This window comes from Heloderma suspectum, chromosome 6 (assembly GCF_057233095.1).
Source record: "Heloderma suspectum isolate Gila_16-S chromosome 6, 16-S_ref, whole genome shotgun sequence".
NCBI classification, from domain to species: Eukaryota; Metazoa; Chordata; class Lepidosauria; order Squamata; family Helodermatidae; genus Heloderma; species Heloderma suspectum.
The window spans coordinates 121,224,387-121,248,204 of NC_139463.1; the positions used below are offsets into that span (position 1 = coordinate 121,224,387).

The 23,818-nt window shown below is 47.8% G+C and overlaps 2 protein-coding genes across 3 annotated transcripts; both read right to left on the reverse strand.

Annotated features, from left to right (window-relative positions):
- Nucleotides 1-749: 749 nt before the first annotated feature.
- On the reverse strand, nt 750-23,558 carry LOC146342924 (alpha-1-antiproteinase-like). 2 transcript variants are annotated; one of them, XM_084806381.1, is made up of 5 exons: nt 23,162-23,558; nt 19,436-20,083; nt 5,295-5,565; nt 3,487-3,634; nt 750-1,021 (listed from the first exon to the last, which is right to left on the reverse strand). In XM_084806381.1, exons 2-5 carry the CDS (start codon nt 20,064-20,066, stop codon nt 830-832), a joined length of 1,242 nt encoding a protein of 413 aa, XP_084662507.1. In that variant the 5' UTR covers nt 20,067-20,083; nt 23,162-23,558; the 3' UTR covers nt 750-829. The 2 variants fall into 2 exon arrangements, with proteins under 2 accessions (XP_084662507.1, XP_084662508.1); XM_084806382.1 differs by lacking the exon at nt 23,162-23,558 and adding an exon at nt 20,670-20,719 and having other exon boundaries at nt 754-1,021.
- Nucleotides 10,930-19,161, reverse strand: LOC146342925 (uncharacterized). Its single transcript, XM_084807082.1, has 3 exons — nt 19,156-19,161; nt 16,748-17,024; nt 10,930-14,650 (listed from the first exon to the last, which is right to left on the reverse strand). Exons 1-3 carry the CDS (start codon nt 19,159-19,161, stop codon nt 14,235-14,237), a joined length of 699 nt encoding a protein of 232 aa, XP_084663208.1. The 3' UTR covers nt 10,930-14,234.
- Nucleotides 23,559-23,818: the final 260 nt, after the last annotated feature.

Genomic DNA, 23,818 nt, shown 5'->3' on the forward strand with positions numbered 1-23,818 from the left:
GTCTTAAACAGGCAGCCCCATCTACTGAAACAGAGAATCATAGAATAGTAGGGTTGGAAGGGGCCTATAAGGCCATTGAGTCCAACCCCCGCTCAATGCAGGAATCCAAGTCAGAGCATCCCTGACGGATGGCTGTCCGGCCTCGTCTTGAAGGCCTCCAGTGAGGGAGAGCCGACCACCTCCCTCGGTAATGGGTTCCATTGTCATATTGCTCTAAGAGTCAGGAAGGTTTTCCTGATGTTCAGCCGGAATCTGGCTTCCTGTAATTTCAGCCCATGATTCCATGTCCTGCATTCTGAGATGATCGAGAAGAGACCCTGGCCTTCCTCTCTGTGATAACCTTTCAAGGAGTTGAAGAGCAGTGTCATATCTCCCCTCAGTCTTCTCTTCTCAAGGCTAAACATGCCCAGTTCTTTCAGTCTCTCTTCATGGGGCTTTGCTTCCAGTCCCCTGATCATCTTTGTTTCCCTCCTCTGAACCCTCTCCAGTTTGTCTGCATCCTTCTTAAAGTGTGGTGCTCAGAATTGGACACAGTACTCCAGATGAGGTCTAAACATAGTTTCATATTTTCTTACATATTTTCTTGCTGAATTGAACATGTACATAGATTATTATAATTGTGTATAAAACTGATTAGAAATTTTGTACTGAAGGGAAAAAAAATAGTTCTGCAGCCTCCCATCCCAACAGTATGTAATTATTTTAGAAATAGATAACATTGCCTCAATAAATTCACTGACACAAAGCATATTTCACATGTGCTGTTTATTTAGGCAGCACTGAGGTGGCACTAAATGTGTGCTTACCAAAAAGAATGTGAGTTGTGTGATTAGGGACCAACAGGGATTCTGACGTTTCCCATCAAGAAGATGTTTCTGGTACTTGTCTCAACGATTAACTGGAGGAATGGCCTATTAAATTTAATTGTTGGGGGAAGGGACCTGGGAACCAATTCAGCAACAGTGGTACCTGCAGCTTCGGTGCCATTTTCATGGACATTCAAATAAGATTTGTGAATAGCCTGAAAAGGAAGTAAGAAAGTATCGTGATCGGCTAGTGACACTGATTCATTAAATTGTCTAGTTCTGATCCTTCAAGGCTGAAGAATCCATATAGTGTCTAAGCAGACTTTGATATGTTGTTATCTCATACTACCATGATCTCTTAATATGACTCTCTGAACCAGGACATGATATGAAGCCACAGAAAGCACCTGAGTGTTTAGTGAATTGGGTCTGCTCAGTGCCCAGATCAGAGAGCACCTGCTATTCCCAGCATTCTGTTGCCACGTTTGCCCACAACAGCTAACTCTCAGGCCAGGTTAGAAATGTCTGGATGTGGATCCCAGGCTCCTGACCTTTAACAGCCATATGGCTGACAGGCAAGAGCTTTACATACTCAATTTGGCTGGTGCAGATGGGTGACAATTTCATTTTGGTTTGTTTCCCATAAGATTTTTTAAAAAACCTGTGCAAAGTTCTTCATATTAGGGTGAGCTGTTCTCAAAAAATTAAATGCAGGTGAAAGAGAATCTGACAGAATCCCCCATTGCTAAGCAGGGTGTGAGCTCAATAGCTCATCTTCCCCAGCAAGTGTCACTGAGAGGCATACTGCCTCTCTTACTGGAGTTATTATATGGTCAGTATGGCTAAAAGCCAGGGATGGTATCATCTTCCATGAATTTGTCTAATCCACTTTTTCAGCAGTCCATGTTGGCAGCCATCAATACCTCTTAGAAGTAGCAAATTCCATGGATTTTGGTTGTCTATTCCTCCCACTTCTCCAGCTCTACCATCTCCTTTAAAGGAGCAGTGATCAGAGTTGTACACAGTCTTCCAAGTGTTGTCACAACAGAGGTTCGTAGAAAGGCATTGTGATTTTGGAAATGGGAATTTGATGTCCCTGCTAAATGATCCATACAATGGAATTCAACTTTTTCACAGCAGCCGCCCACTGGGTCGTATTCATTGCGCTATCCTCCACAGAGCCAACATACCCCTCTTGGTCAGTCATAGACAAGCCAGACCCCATCAGAGAGTACATGTGAAGTTAGGATGTGTTGCCCCAACGGAACCACTTTAGACTTTCTTGTGTTGAACCGCATTGGCCATTTAATGCCCATGCATTGAGAGAGATCTGAGAGATCTTTTCTGAGCACGTCACCATCGCACTTTGTTCTAAGCACCCTACATAGTTTGGAGTTGTCAGCAACCTCGCCACTTGACTGCTCATGCTTCAGCCCAGGACATTCACCAACAAGCGAAAAAGCAGCACTAGTCCCAAATCAGGTCCTTGGAAAACCAGAGTTTTGAAATCCCACCACTGCGAGAATGGTCCATTTACTCTCTGCTTCCTTTTCTTTAACCAGTGACCTATCGATCAGAGGATCTCACATCTTGTTCCACTACATTTACTCACTATGCGACCCCCACTGCCACATTGGCTCAAAAAGGATTTGATCTTTTTGCCATTTGCTTTAAAAGCCAATCCATGGTGAGGGGATGATTTTTTTGAGCAGTCAGAGGAGAGACTCCAAAATTCCAAGCATGGTATTAATTTGGCTTCTAGTCCTAAGCTGCCCCACACAGCTTACATCACAGAGTGATGCAAACTTGTAGCAAATCATTCTAACCGATAGCTGGCCTGCATTAATCAGCGGAAGGTGGCAATACTGCTGCTCTGACTCAGAAACACGTGTGTCCACGTGCACAATCTTGAACAATGTCTGTTGCCTGCCAGAGCAGGTGGCCATTGCAATCGAAAGATCACAGGACCGGGGTGAGGCACTGAGCCTTTCCTATCACAGAGTTGGCACAGGCTTGTGAGCAGAGCCATGGGTGTTCCGTAGGTTTCTCTGGCAGGGCCCCTGGGAGACGCAGGAGTTCCTTTGCGAATTGTGGAGAGACCTGGGAGGACTATGGCTGGATGGCAAGTCCTCCGGAGGGATCTCCTCGAAGGACTGCTGCGTAAGTGACCTGTGATCATGCACCATTCTCAATAGCAGATGGAAGGAAAGGGGGGCATTTTGATAAGAGTGCAAAATCACAACATAGTGTAGTAAGGTGCAGATTGTGTCTTCTGTCCCTTTGGATGGTGCATGCCACAGCTCATCTCCATGGCTCTGCTTAAGTGCATGTGACCTTCCCGAATGGCGACGTCAAACATGACATTTTTGTAGGCAACTTCTAGTAGGAAGAAAACATGTGCAACTTTCCAGACATGTCAGGATGCATAAATGTGCACTGTGCCCATTTGGAACTGATGCAGTTCTGTCCACTTGGAAGGTGATGTGCACATTTTGTTTATTTCATGGGGAATAACTTCATGTGTGAAGTGGACGTCAGAGTCAGATGCAAGGACTCTAGTTCCCATCTCATTCTTTTTTAGCTTGAGACAGCAGTGTAACTGGAGCCTAACATTCACCTGAAAGAAAGTGCGGATTATTTGGTTCAGTGCTTCTAGTATGATCAATGTGAAGAGGCATACCTTAGAAACCTTCAGGTTGCGTGCCCCAGTAATTCCAGATAGGTCTGCAAGGTCTGTGAATACATCTGTAATCCCCAATCTTCTTAATATCCCATCGAGAACATAGCTACCGGACATCGAAAACCTTGGAAGTGAGAGCTCCATTCTCCTGTTGAAAGAAGACCCAAAGGATGGTGAGTCTGAGAACATGCATAATACATACAAGACACACTGTACAGATAGGGTAGACAACTTGGATGGTTGGGGTGCAGAAGTTGACACCCTGGAGCCCAGCCCAGAGATTCCTAGGGCTGGCTCAGGAGTCTGAGCAGGTGGGGAATTTGAGGGGCCCTCAAACACCTGTAGCCAGCATTGAAAATCACTGTTTTTCGACAGACACACCTGCACGAGAATCGTGTGCCCTGTCTCTCTGCAGAATCACACTCCCCCCCGCTCACCCAACAGCCATTTGGCAGGTAAAGGGAACTCTGACTCTGCTTGGAAAAAAGATGCACGTATTCTTCCCAAGCCCCGGTTGAAACGCAAACATCGGTACAGCAGATAGCAGTCCTCAGTTGCAGGGAGTGAAGTGCAGGGTGAACTGATGCTTCCACAGCCCTGTTGGTTCACTCTGCCAGGGAAGACAGTGCTGGGGAGGTCCCTCTACAGCCCCAGCAGGTTTTTGAAAAGGTCCCCCCCCCTCCGATTGTATCCATTGGGAGGGAAACTACCTCTGCAGGGAGGGGGAAGGAGCGCCACTTGGGTTTGTCCTGAGAGGGGAAGTTGGCTTTGGATGTAGGGATGTACGAAAGTCACCTTTTCGCAGGGGTGATTTGCGATGGGGGGTAGGCGCTCCGCACCTCCCCCTGAAATCCTAACCCGGCCGGCTCCGCTCCGTGGCAACTCCGCCGAGCCGCCGGCTGGGTGCATTTGCAGGCGTCTGGAGCCTGCAGACGCAAATGGTGGCGGCTAAGGCAGCCGCCATTTGTGTTCATGTTTTTGGCTGTGATAGGCTACGTAAATATTTACATAGCCTATCACGGCAAAAAAAAACAGGAATGGAAATGATGGCAGCTACATTGGCCGCCATTTGCATTCCCTTTTTTTGCTGTGAGAGGCTATGTAAATAATTACGTAGCCTATCATGGCCTCTCCAGGGACACAAATGGCGTCCCTGCATTAGCCACGATAGGCTACATAAGTATTTACATAGCCTCTTACGGCCTAAACTGGGAAGCGAATGGTGGCCGCAGACATGACCGCCATTTGCAACGCAGTGCGAACGGCACCAGGTAAGTGCTCCATTTTGCAGGCCTTTCGTGGGGTGGTGGGCTTAGTTCCGCCACACATTTCAGGGGGCCGAATGCACTGGCATTCAGCTTCACTGAGATCCATGGCGGAATTCTCCGCCATCCCTATTTGGATGTGGTGGATCTTCGCCTGCCCCAAAACACCAGCAGAATTCCTCTGCGACACCAGCCTTTAGCTTCTCCTTCTGGAAAAAAGAACATAGCCAGTAGTTCTCATGGGACCAAAGAGTTTTCTGCAGGCATACTGGTGCCTACACATCCCACCCACCCAGCCACCTACCTACCCACCCACCCAAACACACCACTGAGAAACTCCCCTCCGAAGGTCTTTCCTCCTTGGATAGCAGGGCGGAACAGCCCGTTCCCCATTCCTGTGATTTAGTCATACACCATAAGCACTCCGAGTTAAGCTAGGCTGAAAGATGTGGAGTGGTGCTTAGTCATGCATAAGTCTGGACTGGAATCAGGTTATGCCCAGTCCAGATCTAACTTCCCATCCACTACAGCAGACTGGCTTACTCTAGTCTCAAGGAATTCAGCCAACGTAGCAACACTTCCTTCCCCAGAGCATCTTCCACTTGCTCCAGTTTCCCTGGGTCGGGCAGAATGAACAGCGCCGATGCATCGCCCTGGTAAGGGAGCTGCACCACCTGGCAGGACAGATCCCTGTCGTAGTAGTGCTTGAACATGCCATCTCTGTGCATCATAGGAACTTTCACTGTTGTTTGCTCATCCACAAAGAAGTCATCTTCCTCCGTTAACAGAGGATTGAATGGCTCTCGCCAGGAAGCTGCGAAAAGTCCAAGGGAACACATCTTATTGTAGTGTGCCAAATGTCGTGATCATGCCAGCGATGAAAAGGCTTTTCACACTAACAGACATTTCCAGATTTTAATTTGATTTTCACACATGTAAATGTGGTAGAGTAAGGAACATAATAACAATGAGAATAATGAGAATGAGAATAATGATGAGAATAATAATAATGATAATATCAACAGCAATCTCCCTTTTCCCCTCGAATTTAGATGTAACTTGCAACAACAACAAAAGAGATACAGAAAGAGAGAGAAAAACATGAATACCAACATTGAATTCAATGAGCTACAATTACTCGATGACATTATAATCTAAAGTATTGAAAATACCCACAAAATATCTCATTTTTACCCATGTACAGTATAATATTGTGAAAGCCAAAATTAGCTAGGTTAGTCTGAATCCAACATTACATGAACGGACTTCCACTCAGGCAATGGGAGCTTCCCATCCTTTCCTCTGCAGCCCCTGTTTATCCCAGAAATCTCCTCTGGAGTCCCCCCAAACTTCTGACATCGGTTTCAGGTGGGGGGCTGCAGAGGGAAGGACAGTTTTGCTCTGCCCATGGTGTCTATTCTGCTGGAGAAGGAGCACCATTGGACACAGGATACAACCCAGAGACCTTTAAAAAAAATTCGTACACAATTAATATCTGGATTTGGATTGCTTTTAGAACGGTGATTTGGACAAGCAAATCAACATTCTCTATTGAACAACAAGCTGCATCCCCTGTCGACTCCAGGCCAGATGTGTCGTTTCTAACCTACTGATATTCCACACAGAAATCTGATGCCCCCTGAATTGCCCTTCTGCTGTTACAGATTCCCATTCCAGCTCTAAGGCATCCGATGGCTTTTCTGAATCTCCCTGCCTGTCCAGCAAGCACTAGGAACATGGTGCAGGCCAGCAAGTGTCCCAGTGGGGAAGTTACGACACATTCAGTGAGGAGCTCCAGCCCTTCGTCTCCCCTAATTCCCCTTTAACATGTTTACCCTTCCAGTTTTCACACTATTTTAGCTCTGCACAAATGAGGTGATTCTGAGACATAGAATTAGGATGATCTGAATAGAAAGATGAAATATGAGAACCTTCCAAACAAGCAACAGGGCCTTCCAGGTGCTGTGGTGACATCAGGAAACTGGAGTCTGGTCCCCAGTCATTGAATTGGCCCACCAGATGCCAGACTCCTATCTGGCACAGCAGAGGATGGTCATGCTTACAGTACACTGAGGTACGGGGCAAAACTCCAACTTCTTCTGAGCTCACTGCTGTCTGATATCCCTGTTCCTGTAGCAGGTCTCTAACTGAGTATCTGTAGCCTGTTCCTCTCTGAAGACATCTCATTACCGGGGGGAGGGGGGGAAACTACCAGAAAAATATTGATAGTCTTTAGAGGTGGCTCAACAACACAAACACCCTGCCCCCGCTCCCAAAAGAAATACAACAACCATTAAATGGAATATAGGCCAAAATGAGACAGAGCAGTAGCCCAACTATTGCTATTTGGGCATAGCATTAGTTCAAATTATTCACTAGTGATTTGTTTCTGGAGGACAATTGTGCATCTCCTCCTAAGATTGTCAAGATTTTGCCCTGGAACAATCTACTAACATATATTCCAGGACAGGGGATAATTAATCTAAAATCTAATTGTTCAGTCTGAGGAAGGTCCTAAGTCTTCCAGTGTTTCAGCTCATGCCCTCTACAGTCGTGGATGGTAGACCAGCAAAGACAGCTTTTCCCTTGTGGTTTCGGTATTGCAGTTCACATGAGTTCTCCCTCAGTATTTGTTTAAATTGTGTGTGTGTGTGAGAACCGCCCAGAGAGCTTTGGCTATTGGGCGGTATATAAATGAAATAAATAAATACATAATAAATCAATGCAAGACAATGATGGCAGCATACCTTGTTGGCTTGATAAAAGTTGGAACAAACTAGACAGCTTGCCAGCAGATACAACAAGGATAGAAAGATCTCGAATAAGAATCACCACTGTCTTAATGGCATTATGTAACGTCCGCATTAGGTTTAATAAGGCCAAATAAATTAGTTGTATCAGAGAAAAGGGATACTTTAAAATCTAATTTTGCACTTATATTTTTGTTTTTTGTTCCATTAACATGCAATTTTATAACACTTGGAGCATAGGATCAGGAATTTTTTTTCATTAGTTTTAGAGTATCAGCTACGAATTCTTAGCCATATTCATTCATCTATGTTGAATTTGCCCATTATTTTAGTTTTGTCACATTCTGGTTATTTCCCTGCTGTTCTACCTGGACCACCAAGTGTGGAGTCTCCGACATTAGGGATGTACGAATTGTGCTCATACCGTCCCACTTGACTTCCGCAGTTTGCGTTCTCTGTCCCGTTCCGCTGTCCGCAAGCCCCGAAATCCTCTGTTTTTTTTTCCGCCTCGGAAGTTATGTAAATAAATCCACAGCAGTTGTCGAAAAATCCTCCATGCCCAACAGCTGCCGGTCCTGTTCCGCCATTCGGCGAAAGAGTATTCTTCGCAAATATTTACGTAGTTTCCGTGGTTTCATTCGGCCAGAATTGACCCTATGTAACTTCCGCCGCACTCGCCATTGTTGTGATTGCCTTGGCCGGAACTTTCCCGCTATCTTCGTAATTATTTACTTTTTTTTTTCTTTGCTGGCCCAAAATGTTTCCCGCCCTCTGTGTGCTCCCCCACTGCCTTGTTTTCTCAGACAGGGACAGGGACTGTGATTTTATTAATTTCTGTGTATTTGTGCTTGATGTTCCTTGCATTTACTGGTCTTGTTAAACTAACCAACTCCCAAATAAAATAAAAGAGAACAGGGCTGCAGCTCCGCTTCCACAAAATCTGTCGTCAACTTCCTGCTAACTTCCTGAATGTTGTCTGCATCTGCGATTGTGTCTGCGTGGTGATTTGTGGGTGGTGTTCTGTTGTGTGGTGGTGGTGGTGTGTTAGTGGTGGTACTTAGTGGATTTCCTTGTGTCAGTGTTGTTAGTGCATTGTGGTGGTGTTGTCAGGTCTCTTTGTGTGTGTGTGTGTGTAGTTGTGCATTGTGGTGTTTTTGTCTGGTTTGGTCTCTGTGTGTATGTAATTAAGTGGTGGTTGTGCGTGGCTGTCTGGTGTGTGTTTGTGTGTGTAATAGTGTGGCTGCTCTAAAATGGCTGCACCAGTGCTTGGCAAGAGGTGGGACCATGAGGAGACCAAGGCCCTCCTCATTAACATTAGGAGCAGTGAGGGGGTGGCAGTGCTGTTTGGCAGCTGCTCCTGCCACAATGAAATTTATTGGGCCTGGATAAAGAGGAGGATGGAGCGAGCGGGCCACCATCGCATGACGGGACAATTGCAGTCCAAATGGAAGGTGCTAAAGCAGTCCTTCATCAGAGAGGGGATGGCTGCTGCTGAGAGGAGGGCACTGCTGTCCAACCCCCCTGCCTACTACTGGTGCATCCACAGAGAGTGGGTCAAGGCAGACCAGCCCCAATTTTCACAGAGGCATGTGCCTGGTAATTTAGATTCATCCCATCCCATCATCAAGTTTAACTAAATATGAAAACAAGGATGTGTACTGAAAATGAAGCTATCTCTTTGTGGTCTCATGTGAAAACAAACCAATCCTGACATTTAGCCTGCAATCCTATGCTTGCTGAACTTGGACAGACAAAGGTCCCGACATCTTCCAGCCACTTTGGCTGGTTGAAGAAGGGATGCTGGGAACTGCATTGCTTTTTCCTGTACAACCACATGCATAGGATTATGTGGGCCTGGCTACAACTCATACTGCACACTGACATGCTGTCCATTTCCAGGGAAAGGCTGCTGCCTGTCTCTGCACAGTGCACACAGGGGGACTGCCACCAGCCCAGCAGCAACAGGACCAGCCTCTCAGTGTGTGCACATCATCCTTCTTCATGTAGTGATTGCTGAATTTTTGCACCCCGCCCACCCCACCTTTCTACCAAGACATTGGCACTCAAGTCAACTCATGAGCAAGTGTTCATCGGAGAGCTTGGAGATCTGGGTATAGTCCACTCAGCCATGGAAGCGCGCTGGGTGACTTTGGCCCAGTCAGAAAGCCCCAGCCTACCTCAGTGTTGTTGTTGTGAGCATTAAATGGAGAGGAAGAGGATAATGTGAGCCACCCTGGGTCCCTTGCGCTAGGAAAAAAGGTGGCATTGATGCAATGCATCAGTAGAATAAATAAAGACCATGGCATTGCCAATGTAGAAATGGGGTGACTACAAGTGCAATCCTGTGCATGTTTACAGAAGTCCAACAGTCCCCATCATGCCAAAATTGTCAGTACTGTATAATCTGCCTCCCTAATTACCACCTCATCATTAGACCTTGTGGTGGGAGGACAGAATCGGTGGTTCTTATGGTAGTGGGGATGGTGATAGACAGATCAATTACTGACTGTGGTATTGTTCACTCACCACATATATAAATGCATTCATTCTGTTACTGTGACATCCCACAGCTGCGCATCATGCCTTGCTGGCGGCTGAGGCAGTGAGGGCCGCAGAGAGGGAGAGGAGAGAAGAGGAGGAGGAAGGGAAAGAGGAAGAAGAGGAGGAGGAAGAGGAGGAGGAAGAGGAGGAGGAGGAGGAGATCGAAGAGCCAGCAGCAAGAGGAGCAGCATCTGTGGAGGAAGGCCACCCTTCTTCCACAGATGAAGCCCCTCCTCTTGTGCTCCTGAGGCGTCTCTTGACAGATGTCCAGAGGCTCAGCAGGACCTGTAAGTAGTACTACAGAATGGCACCTGAGCTAACAACTCTGACTGCAAGATGCATATTACCATTGTGCTTTCTTCTTCTTCTCTTTCTACACACAGGTGGTGACCTTCAAAGGAGGGTGGAGGCCATAGAGCGGGAACTGCATCGTCCTCCGAACTGAGGCCTGCAGCCAGCCAGTGCCCAGCCCCAGCCCAACGTTACAATTGTTTCTGTAATTGTTTTGTTTTGTTTTGTTTTGATCTGTTCTGTTTGTGTATAAAGTTCTTTCTAAAAAAAAGTTAACAATTCCTGGGTTCATGTCCACAGATATAATTTTTTAAATCTAGATCATTGTACACAATGATCTCTGTGTTTGCTTATTTTTAACCGCAACAAGAATGCTTTGCCAGCCAAACAAGCCCAGCTGCTCTAAGCTTCCCTCATAGGGAGATGGTCAGTCAGCATCCCTGATGTTAGGAAGTATGCTTTATTTTACGTGGAGGTGCATATCACATACATGTAAACTAAATGCATACCTGAGGGATCTTTTCACATAGAACTCTCAGTGCTTAGGAAAACCCAAAAGCTGAGGGAGTCCAGAGAGAGACCACAACAAGGTCTTTGAAAGCAATTCCTTGATTTATGAAAGAAGAATTTAAAATGAATTAAAAGCACACATCAAGAGAATTCGAACTATACATACATTTGGGGAATCAGAATCATACTAACATTCAGAAGGGTAAAGAGACACATATACAGTCGATAGCAAAGCACACTGGGATGCATAGAAAACTGTGTGTGTAGTAGTAGGGATGTATGCTGTTGCATAGTCCACCATGCACAGTCAGGCAGCGCAACTGGACTCTGCATGTGAGTTATTATAAAGCTCCGCCACGTATCACCAGTGCTTTGGGCTCTGCCCTGGCTAGGCAGGGACTGCTTGTTCGGACAAAGTTCTGAGGGACACCTCAGTGTGACCACACTCACAATTATATCATTCTGCTTCATTGTCCCTCAGAACTTTGGGGCACATTAGCAGCAGTGTCATCATCCCAGGGGTCCTCCTCGTCACTTGATGACTGCTGTACTCTGCTGACAGCTGGGGGGGGGGAGGCGCTGCTCGGGAATCCATTCCCTGTTGGAGCGTATGAAGGCAAGGGTGGAGACATGTTCCGGTGTGAGTCTGCTTCGGCGGGTGGTGACAATGTTGCCAGTGGTGGAGAAAAGCCTTTCAGAGGACACACTTGAGGGAGGGCAAGATAGATGCCAAATGGCAACTTTGGTCAGATTTGGCCAAACGCCACGTTTTGTCTCCCAGTATAGGAGAAGATCACTCTCTGGGCTGCTCTGCGTTCCCGAGACACTCTCTGTGGCATAAGCTTCCAGTTCCTGGATAGACACATCATAAGCTGATCCTTTCCTGGCTGCTTTGGCACATTTCCCCCGCCCGCTCCCGCTTACACCGAGCTCCACTGCCATTGAGGAGTACAAGTAGAACTTTTGTCAAGATGCCCCTGTGTCTGTATGCCATGTTGGTGGTGCAGCTGCTGTGGCGTCATCATCGCCCCTCCAGCTGGTGATGGTGCCACTGCTGCAGATATTATTTTCAGGGGAGGTAGTAGTCCTGCTAGCCTCACTCTTCCCCAGCTCCTTCTCATCCAGAACCAAGGTACATGGTTGTGCTATCCCAGAACCATGGTTCAAGGAATGCGGCAGCAACCTATTTCATGTCCCCCTTCATCGAAGTGATGTGTTTGTTGGTGCCCAGCTCCTGCAGAACGAATTCAGCAAGCCTAACTGCAGGACTGGGGACTTGACTGCCTACAGCACTGGTGCGCTCACAAAGCTCAGCATGGCGTTTTCTCAGCACCCCCTCTATAATCTTCAGCACAGGTAGAACTTGGCCCAGTGTGCCATAGTCTGCACTCAGTAGCATTGTGCATTCATCGAATATGTTTAAAATGTCCACCAAGTCTACCATCCAGAGCCACTGATGTGGTGTGATAAAAAATTTGGAGTGGTGTTGTTTCTCAGTAATGTAGTCATTTATAGCTGATCTCTGCTCACAGAGTCTCTGAAGCATATGCAATGTGCTATTCCAGCATGTGCACACATCCAAAATGAATTTGTGCTCTGGAAGGCCACGGCTACGTTGGATGGTGCCAATTGCCTCCATTGCTGAGCAGGACTGCTTGAAGTGGGTGCCAATGGATCAGGCCACCTTAAGTAGCCTGCCTATTTTAGGAGATGCATTGCTCAATCCGGAACACACCATAAGGTTCAAACAGTGCGCAATGCACTGAACGTGGTTTAGCTGTGCGATGTGGGCTGCTTTTAGGTAGTTGGAGGCATTGTCTATTGCTACACAGCCCACTGTTAGATTTAAGGGGGGCCAACCAGGACTGATGCTACTGCTGATGTTTTCTGCTGTGTGTGTCCCTGAGAGCATTGTGAGGGCCAATGTCGCTGCTCTCCGAGTCAGTCGGCTGCTCGCACTGACAGATACTCATTCCGCAGTGACACACAGATAAGACTTTGTTTGATTACTTGTCCATGTGTCACTCGTTAAATGTACACGTCCTCCAACTGCACATTTTAAATCCTGTTGGAGTACCCTTCTGATTTCAGAAGCCAGGGCAGGAATGGCAATGCCGCTAATGTAGTGATGAGAGGGGACATCCCACCGAGGGCACAATCTCTTCATGAAGTGCAGGAAGACCTCGTCTTCCACCAGGGAGAAGGGAAGCATACATTTTGCAATGAGCTCTGTCAGCTCGTGATTCAACCTTGGTGCCTGGATGCTGTCAGAGGGGAATTTCTGTGTCAGCATGAGGCATTTCTCCATTGACGCCTGTGCCCTTCTCACCAGGACCACTTTGCGTGAGGTCTTTGGAAGATGAGGCAAAGAAGGCGGTAAGGTTTTTTTGGGATGGTTGTGGCTTTCCGTTGCTATCTTGGGTTCCATAAGCGCATGATGCACCTCCATGTGTCACCGCATGGTAGGGATGGTGGAGAATTTCTACACGAATCTCCGGGAGGCTGAATGCCAACACATTCGGCCCCCCAAAATTTGTGGGGAAATTCTCCGCCGGCACCCCGCCCCCCCGGGATTGGGCTTCCTGTGGCCGAATGTCCCTCTTGGCAGCGGGTCCCGGCGGCATTTCGGCGGCGTTTCGGCGGGGGTGGGGGCGGCGGCCGGTCTCCCGACCGGCTGCTGCCGCCGCCATTACAAAATAAAAAAGTAAAGTTAAAAAAACCACACACACCCATGATAGTCTACGTGACAATTTACGTAGCCTATCACAGCTAGATTTCCAAAGTCAGCCGTGATAGGCTACATAAATCATCATGTAGCCTATCACGGGTGACTCTGAAAAAAAAAAAAAAAGCATGTATGCAAATGGCGGCGCCCATGGGCGCCGCCATTTGCGTACACGCTTTTTTTTCCCCAAAGTCACCCGTGATAGGCTATGTGACGATTTACATAGCCTACCATGGCTGACTTTGGAAATCTAGCCATGATAGGCTACGTAAATTGTCACGTAGCCTATCATGGTGTGTGGTTTGTTTGTTTTTTACTTTACTTTTTTTTTCATGGCCGGGGAGATGGGGTGCTCCTCCCCAGCCTGAATTCCGGCGGCGAGGGATGGGGCGCCTCCCCCCTGGCCTGAATTTCGGCCGGGCGGGGCGGGGCGCCTCCCCCCCTCGCCTGAACTTCGGGGGGAGAACCGAGGAGCCTCCCCCCCCCAACGCAAAGCAAGCTTCGAGAACAGGTAAGGGACTTTCGTCCATCCCTACCTCATGGCAGACGTGCCCACTAGTCCACAGCCCCCTTCTTTTCCTAGCTGCGCACGGCTTCTACAAATATTGCAAAGCATGACATAGTAGTCATGCTCTGCATATTTGAAGAAGTGCCACACATAGGAACTCACCCTGCCACTACCATTTCTTCTTTGGGGAATGGGGTATCGGTTCCAGATGAGGTGGCATCGGGAGCTGCACGTTTCCGCTCCTCTGTGGATGGTGTTGTTGTAGGTGTTGTTGATGGTGCTGACCAGTGCTTAGCAGGGGATTTTTGTTCCTGAGGTTTGGGATTGCTCCCAAAGAACCCGGCAGGCTGGAAGTGGAACACAGAGTCAAACTCAGTCTCAGCAGGGACATGGATATAGAAGGGCTCCTCGTCATCTTCGCTGTCCAGATCACTGATGAAACTAAGTCCTCCGGCCTTTTTTTCCAAATCACGTGAGCCGCTGCCCACGAGGTGATTATCAGCAGGCAGCTGTGGACGTGGTTCACCTCTCCCACTTCCGCTCTCTGATGCAGGGAGGACCGTTGTGGGCATCTCTGTAAAGATTCAAAATAGATAGAAGTGGAGTTTCATGAGAAATGCACCTTTTCCACATGAGTAATAGCCAAGAGAATAAACCTGTGTACTTGTAGAAATCTTTGAAACATAGCTTGGAATTGCGATCAATCAACATGACACAAGGTGCAGATGTAAGCTACTACTGCACTAGCTAGCACTGAGAAAATAACACATGACACAAGGTGCCAAAAAAATGTACTGTACAGACTTCAAAACTCCACGAGAGTTCTCTAAACGTGTCCTCACTGGTAAAAGTCTGAAAAGCATGGGGGAGGAGATATCTGGCTCCCTTGCAAGGGCCACTCCTTTGCATCAGCTCTATGTGAGACTCAGCACCTACAGGGCTGGCCCAAAGCATTTTGCTTCCTGAGACAAAGGATAAAATGGCACCCCTCCATCCTAAATAGAGTGGTAGCTGAATCTTACCTGAACAGTGACAATGGGAGAGCCTCTTCCACCACACCAGAGGACAACAAGCTGGCTGAGGAGGTACAAGGCAGTCTGAGGAGCACCCACAGTTCTGTGCCCAAACACCTCGATGCTACCTAATGACAGGGCTGGTCCTGAGCACAGACTTGGCAAATCCCACTGCCTTTTTCCGGGGTGCATTTGTGGTCCCGCGGGAGCAGTGCCTGATTAGTCAGGCCCTGTTTTAAAAACCATCCTCAGAAATGTAACTGCTTAATCAATTCACATTGCAGCTCTAGTTAAAAGAGATCAAGGCCAAACAAGACAGCAAACTATGATGAATGGCTATGGAGACAAAGCAAGAACAAAAGAAGGGATGGCGGAGAATTCCACCATGGATCTCAGTGAGGCTGAATGCACTGGCATTCAGCCCCCCGAAATCCATGGCGGAATGGCCTGCCCCCCCCCCCGCGGATCCTCCCTGGGATGAGACTTACCTGGGGCGGATGTTCCGGATGGCTGCGGCTCCAGCGGCAGCTTCGGTGGCAGCGGCTGTTCTTCCGACCGGCCGCCACCACCACCATTTGCAGTCTGGTCTTTTTTCTTATCTTTTTTTTACATAGATGTGATAGGCTACGTAAAGACATACGTATCCTATTACATCTGGGTTTTTTAAAAAATCAACCACGTACACAAATGGCGGCAGCTACGGCAGCCGCCATTTGCTTTCCTTATTTTTTGCCGTCTTAGTCTACGTAAATATTTATGTGGGCTAAAACGGCGAATCAAAAAGGAATGCAAATAGTGCCCACTACGCTATTTGTGTTCCCCTTTATTTTCGCTGTAAAAGTCTACGTAAACGTTTACGTGGACTAAGACAGCGAAAAATAAGGAACGCAAATGGCAGCCACTGTAGCCGCTGTCATTTTTGTACATTTTTTTTTTTTAACCCAGACATGATAGGCTACATAAATATTTACATAGCCTATCATGGTTCAATACAGGGACGCAAACGGTGGCGGCTACATCAGCCACCATTTGCATCCCTGCTACCCAGCGGCCGGATGTCCGGCTGATGGCAGAGCCAGCCGGTGGCTCCGTGGAATCCCCACGGAGCAGAGCCGGCTGGGCAGGACTCCAGGGGGAGGGACGGAGCGCCTCCCCCTCCCGTTAAGGATTCTGGGGGGAGGGACGGAGCGCCTCCCCCCCACCGCGAAGCAGATCCGCGAAATGGTAAGTGTCTTTCGTTCATCCCTAAGTTACAAAACACTGAAGTGTTTTCCCACCGAAAAGGTGTATCGTCTGAGAAATTATTGCAGTTCTTTTAAAGAGTTGGGGTTTTCTTTAGTACTGGAGTACCATATAGCATTTTAATAATATGAGATATGTTTACAGCAATAAATATGAATGAATGTAAAAGAGTCGTGTAAGTTTTGTGGTGTTGAAGAAGAAGATCCCTTCCCCAAATGGTTCCCTCCAAAGGTTTTGGACTTCAACTCCCATCAGCCCCAGTTGGCATGACCAATGGTCAAAAATGCTGAGAGTTGTAGCCCAAAACATCTGGAAGGCTGCAGGTTGCAGAAGGCTAATGTAGGGACTATTCAAATATTCGAAGATATGTATTTGTATCCAGATATTCACAAGCACCTGTGGTGATAGAGTCTTACCAGATTCATCCTTTGGAATGGCGTAGACGTCTCGACTTTCATTCCGCCACTGTAGAGTCTCCTTGGGAACATTTTCATCCACTTTGGAGACACTGCCCTTCCGCTCACCACCCATGAACTTTCTTCCTCTTCCTCTGGAGTTGTGGCCGGCTCTGCCTGTGCCACTTTCTGTGGCGGTAATTGGTGGTGTGCGCTGCTTGCGGTTGTGGGGTGGACTACTGCTGGGGCTGCTGTCGCTGCTGGCCACACCTTGGGCTTCCTCCTCTTCCATCTCAATCTAAAAATATCATTGAAATGCAACCTCAGCGGTGTATGTTCTCGCCGGGCGTCCACGCCTCTTTGGAGTGCTGGATTGACCACGGGTTCCTCTGTTCTCCATGTTCATGTCTCTGGGCAGAAGGAGACATAAATGCATGCGGCAAAGCTGAAATCATGCGAACAGCCTACAGTCACAGATATAGTGCCGTGTAAATGTAGTTCCCCAGCAATCCAGCCATCCAGTGCTAACTAAATAGGGGCATATTGCACAGCAGATGAGGCTGAAAAGTCCAGGAAGGAGGATGTAGTCCATCCATGCAGCCTGAAAAACACAAGCCTACAGTACACACAGGATGCTGGAGGATGGAGTCCTTCTCAGCAGGCCTAAACAAAGGCTGCTTGCCTGGCCTGGCTGCCCAGGCAAGCCCTCCCCACAACTGCTCAGAAACACTAAGTACATAGGGGCACATGGAGTTGAAAAGCACATGGATTAATCCTGGAAAGCCAAGGAGGATGGAGGATGCCTTCCCAGGCCGGCCTAACAAAGGCTGCTGGAGGATGCCTTCCCAGTTCCCCCCACTCCTCCAACCCACCCAAAAGTCACTAAGCATAGGGGCACATTCAGTTAAATTAAACATATGAAAGAACATACCTTCACTGTAATAAAGGTTGAACTGCAGTGCTGTAGAACAGGGACACGCAGAAACACACTCCTTGCAGCTGCTGGACACGGACACTCTGTCTGCAGCAGCTGCACCTCTGGTCTCTGGTCTGGAGTGGAGGAACTGAGGCTGCTGGACACTCACACACCGCTGTCCTTTGTGTGAAGGCGGGAAAAATGATCAATGACTTCCCTCCCCTCAATGATGTTATCTTCCTGGTGGGGTGGGAGGGTGGTCTGGAGGGCTCTCGCTCACCTGACCTCACCTGAACCTGACCTCACTTTCACAGACAATAAAAAAAAAAAAGATGAGGCTACGTGCACTTCGTGACTCAGCCTCAGGCAGGCTAAGTGCACTTCTTGACCCCGTCCCTCCCAGCGAAAGAAAGCCGCGTCGTCGCAGGAAAATGCGTATTTATTAAATAGTTGCGTAAAATTCCTTTCACCATCTAGGTCTATTTCTTTCGTCCCGATTTGCGAATTTTCCTTCATGAATAATTGCGTAAAATTTTCGGCGGAGAAAAAAAAAAGGTCCGTGTGAGCTCCAGTCCAAGTAGACCGGGGCGCCCCGTTCCGGGGAGGATTCCGCAGACCGGATGTGTCTGGGTTCGAGCCCATTTGACTTTCGGGCGGATTTCTCTGACATCCCTAGTCTCCGTGGGCTCCGCCAGGGGGTGGCGATTATTTGATAAGCTCTGTGCCCTGGAGGAGAATTTCATTGGATTCATTTGTAAGTAAGATCTTAACCACATTTGCAAACGTCTTCCTAAGCAGGAGGAATGAACCTGAGAGTTAAAATATTTCAATGCAAGAAAAAGAGTCGACCTTTCCTAGTGAGAATAGAAACCATGGTGTTGGCCACCTGGTCACCATCTCTTGCCCTTCCCAGTGCCCCGAATTTGAGCTGTTCTGGGATAATGGGAGTCTGGGCCATGTGTATGGATGGGTACCCCTCCCCCCCACAGCACACATACACACACACACATCAGAAGAGAGGTGGAGAATAGGGAGACAAATACTGGGCCTATGCACACCTTCTTCTAGGCCTGGGAGGAAAAGGGAAATCTTCTCTCTATATAAAAGTCGAAAATTGTGTGTGGGTTTGTGGCTGGCTGCAGGGCCGTCTGTAATGCAGGGAATAAGGGGGAGCTGCCCTGGGTGTAATCTCACTGTAGGGGCCCCCTGAGCCTTCCGTTTGGGCCCTACCATGGCTGCCGCTTTTTCTTCACTTTCTCACTTGCCAGAGAGTATGACAGGACTTGCTGGGTTGCATTCTTACTGTGTTTATGCTTTTCCTTACTAACAAGTGCCCCCTCTCAATCATGGCACAGGCCAGGTCTCTGATTTCAGCTATGAGTCATCCTACTGGCCATCTTTCATTCTCTGTTTTTTAAAATATATATATATATATTTGAAAAATTAACAAAACATCTCCTCAATTTTCCTTTCCCCCATTCTTATGGAGCCTTTCCAAGAAGCATAAACCTACCTTCATGTGTTTCTAACAAATAGTGCCGATGACAGTTTTACATCCCAGGCAACGCCGGGTCTATCAGCTAGTCTCCAAATAAAATTAAAACATTTTGTAAGAAAATTCAAGTCTGATGTAGTTTCACACCCTCCACAAGCTTACAATGTTCAGAGGACAACTCCAGAGAGGAATGTGTCAGGGACTACGGGTTAAACCCTGGCCATCTAAATGCTGGCAAAGAGCAATACGAAAAGGAACACAAGACTGTATTTAGAAGTGCAAAGTTCTTCTGACTTACCTTTCAAGACCATAGAGTTGACAAGAACCATGGCAGTCTCTCGATCGAGACCCTGAATAACATCGACTACGTTGCCATGGGTTTTCTTGTGTATGTAGCTATTGATCTGCTCCTCCGCTGCTGCGGAATTGTTGAAGTCAGTAGGAAAAATCTCGGCCTGATAATAATGTGTTACGTCATCCACAAACTTCTTGAGTAGTTTCAGCTTGTCATCTGTGAACAGGGCATTGCCTAGGCTCAGCTCGATTTCGGCCTGAGGATGGTTTACCTTGAGGAGAAGATCATGGAAACTGTCACGTGTTTCCTGTGCACTACTCTCTGTCTGGTTCAAGCCAAGTACTGACAAAATCTGACTCTGTGTGGTAGACCTAGCCCCCAGCAAGAAAATGGCAAGGGCATGGGAAATGCTCAGAGGAGAGAAAAAGAGATTCTCCCCAGCAGCCTCTGAAGCAACCTCACGGTACAATCTAAAGGCAAAGTCGGCATTGGCAGGGGCGATCTTCAGAGAGGGCGAACTGCTGTGGCCTTCAGTGGGAGGCTGGGGTCCACTGCCCTCCTGGTGACCAAGGCGACAGTGGGCACAAGCGCAGAAACTGGCAAGGAGCAAACACAGGTAGATCATGGACATCATGTTCCTCTGGCAGTAATCTGTAAAGACAGGATGACATTCTCAATTTCAGATTGGAACCATATCATTGGAAGTGGTGGTTTGTACTGTACTTCATATTACAATGGCAGACACACTGGATTTCTTCGTGGATCTCTACTGTCGTCTGCGGGTATTTCTCCCTATGGGCTCAATGGTGTGAATTGCTTTCTGAGGATATGTTCAACAGAGGGCCCTCACTTGCCTTTGGGAATTATTTAAACCCTATGTGCTTGTCTTAAACTGTGCCATTCTTCCGACACAATTCCAAGACACTCCACCCCGTGCATTTTCACAGCTCCAATATGCATATGTCCATTAAACGATGAAAACAAATCATATCACTTGCTAAGCCTACATGCCCTGCTGTCCATGGAGCCATTAAAACAGATACCGTATGAAACTTGCATGCTCAATTCAAAGCAAAAACACAAGGCAAGGACATAACAATAGCCAAGACAACAATGGGAGCAAGCATCAAACACAGGATTTCAAATTCAGGTTACTCCAATGTACACATAAATCCCACCAGTGACTTTCAAGAGATGTCTGCACTTGCTTCGACCATTTTACAAATCTCATTCCCACCTCGGCAGCCTCATTTGAGAACGTGCAGCATCCCTCACCAGTCCTTCAGGGGAGCTTGCACTGTCTTATCTTGTGAAGTAACCCCTGCTGGAATACAGGGATGATTGGGCTGAAGCCACCATCGGCGGTCAAGCACCTTAGCTGATCATTAACAGGGCAGATGGTCCCCAGCCAACACCCACTTCCCGTTGCCAGCCACATTGCCACACATGGCTTCTTGATCTTTGTGCTGGAGAAGCCGCTGCTGTTGTAGCTGTTTGGTGGCACACAAGACCAGGAGTCCAGCTGGCCCAGAAGACAGGCTTTTGAGGATCAGCAGGAGTAAGAGGCTCACACCCCACATGTCAGGAACCACAGGCACACGTGCAAGTCCACAGCCACTTCCCGAAAGCAAAAGCCAAACAGAGCTGCTGAGGGCATTGTTGAAGGAGCCCTGGAATGAGCTCCACCTGCCCTGCAGGGGTTGGACAGGCCAATGCTGGCTGGCAATTCCCGAAAGGTGGCCAGTAGCCACTCTCCCAGCCCAGGAACACTGGAATGAGCACTCAGGTTGCCCAAGAGGAATCACACCAACCTGAAGTGGGAACAATGCTTATGTAGGGAAAAGGATCCCTACAGAAAAGGAAAAGGAGTGAAAACCAAAGAGAGAGGGAGGTTAGAAACAAGGGAAATGATGGTAGAGAAGAACCACAGGTTGGCAAAGGCGGTTGAAAGCAGCTGAGTCCGCTGGAGAACCCCCTCCCCACCTCAAGTGTTTGGATTGAATGGAAAAGCTAAAGGTTACCAGGAGCAAATCTGGAAATCCAAACCAGAGGTCCTAGTGGCCTCCACCTGCCTACTGCTACTTAGAGAAATCCCATTTGAAGTAAAGGAGACAGAGAGCTGGCAGGCATCCCCATGAGCTCTAGTCAGACAAGCCCTGCCCTGCTCAGCCACTGCCAGCACCGATGGAATTCAGGTTGGGAAGGAAGGAGACTGCAGACCAGCACTGCCAATCTGATGAGGCATTGGCTAGTCCCTGGGCAAGAGAGAGAATATGGGCTTGGCTTTCCTTCACAGCCCACCTGCCCTGAAGTACCTCTTCAGGAGGGTGTTCTTTGGCAGCAACTCGCTGAGCAGGCACTTTGACCACAAAGTGGAACCTATTTACCATTCACAGGCTCCATCAGTGAATCTCAAAAGAAAATGCTTTGGATGGTCCCAAAAGAGGAGGCTTTGGCATCCGTTCACAGCCCACCCACCCTGAATAAGAGGTACCCTCTCAAGGAGGGTTTTCTTTGGTGGCCACTTGCTTTGCAGGCACTTGGCCAGAAAGCGGGACACATTTTAGCTTCTCTGATTTGCCATGCACAGACTCCATCGGGGGATCCCCTACGTAAGGTAGCAATCTGATGCACGTGCAGCTGGGAGTGGAACCAGCTTCACGCAGTAGGAGGGAAAGAGATTCTTCATCCAGTTCTCCAATTGCAGAACTTGCTTGCTGAGCAGCTCAATGTAGCAGAAGGAGGCTTTTTCCCGGGCGGCATGTAGAACACTATGCCGTTCTCTTGCCCATGAGAAAGGCACCCTCATTTTTCAGCTTCCCAGGGCAGCACAAGACTGAGGGCCAGCACATGCCTGGGGGAAATAGGATGAACCCCATGTCTCTGCACTGACTAACATGGCTGGATGGACTCCAGCTGCGATCAGAGATGGTGTCAGTCTGAGTCTCTGACTATCCTCATCGGGCTCAAGCTGAATATGCACGTTAAGGAGAGCATCAAAAACGAGCTCTGTTTTAATGTGCATGTAGGAGGCAGGGAAGAAATCTGGCTTTCTCAATTCACCCTTGATTGTCAGGAGGGGGAGGCTTTCTTGACAGTCCAGAGTGGTTTGGGACATGGCAAGAGGCAGAGATGGCTATGGATTGACTGGGAAAGAATGAGTTTTGACCCCCAGGGACAGGCAATAATGTGCATAGCCTCTGCTTGGGCATACAATGGCATGGCAGTCCTGGACTTTGGGAAGCAGGATTAAATGCTCCAGAGAAATGGCAACCCAAAGAAGTGACTCAAGTCAGGGACATGAGGAAGAGCGGTATGCAGATGGGACCAAAAGAAAGAAGGGCAGACAGGTCTGAGATAACGGAAGAGGGGAAGAAGAATCCATAAGGCAAAGGCAGGAGTGATGGATGAAGCAGGCAGTCAAGAACTGATCAGTGGAAAGGCCAAGGGAAGGGAAACGGAAGCTGGGTCCTGCAATATACTTTAGAATACACATCTGTGAATAATTCCTGGGGACAATGCAACCCAATAGAATAGGGCCCACACTCACCAGTCATGACTTAAAATAGCTTTACCTAGCAAGTCCCATTCCAGACCAATGAAAACACAAACCATTTTCATATTCTCATCAGAAAAAGATGATTTGCTACTGATCATACATTCAGAGATGTTCACACTGATATCTTCAAATTTGTTATTGACATCCAAAAATGATCATTTGCCACTTACCTTACGTTCAGAGGTGTTCTCCTCTCGAAGCAGTGAAAGTTTTTGTTGAGGGCTTTCATTTATATGACAGGGCTTTGCGGAGTCACGTGTTTTCTCCACTGAACATTAAACTGAGAGAAGTGGTCCCAGAACAACACATATTGGTCAAGAGTTACTGTTTTTCACAGGAACAGCTCAGTCCAGTGTGTTCTCTTCTGTAGACATAGAATTCAATGCAATCTCATGGAGCTCTTAGGAAATGCAAAGGCAGATGCTCCATCTTAGTCCTGAAATAGAATCCAGGGCAAGAGGCATTCCATACGTCTAAGCATTTGCTTCCTGAGGGCTTTGGCTCCAATGAAGACACAAGGCTTGCACTCCCAAGAACTCGGATTGTGAAGGGTTCCCACTGACGTCACTAGGATAACCACAATATACAAACCACTGTCAGCATGATATAAGTTGATGGGGCCCTAAAAGATGCAAGGACTCACTGCAGCAGTCATGATGGACTAACATGGCTCTGCAAAAAATGCTGAGGAAAACCAGTGAAAAGGAGGCTAAAGGGGGTCACCAAGCGGCTTAATTCTCTCCAAGATGCTTGGGGATTACTACCAATGGTCTCTGTAACATTCGTGAGAGATGCATAAACTTTTTAAAAGCCATATTGATTCTTCC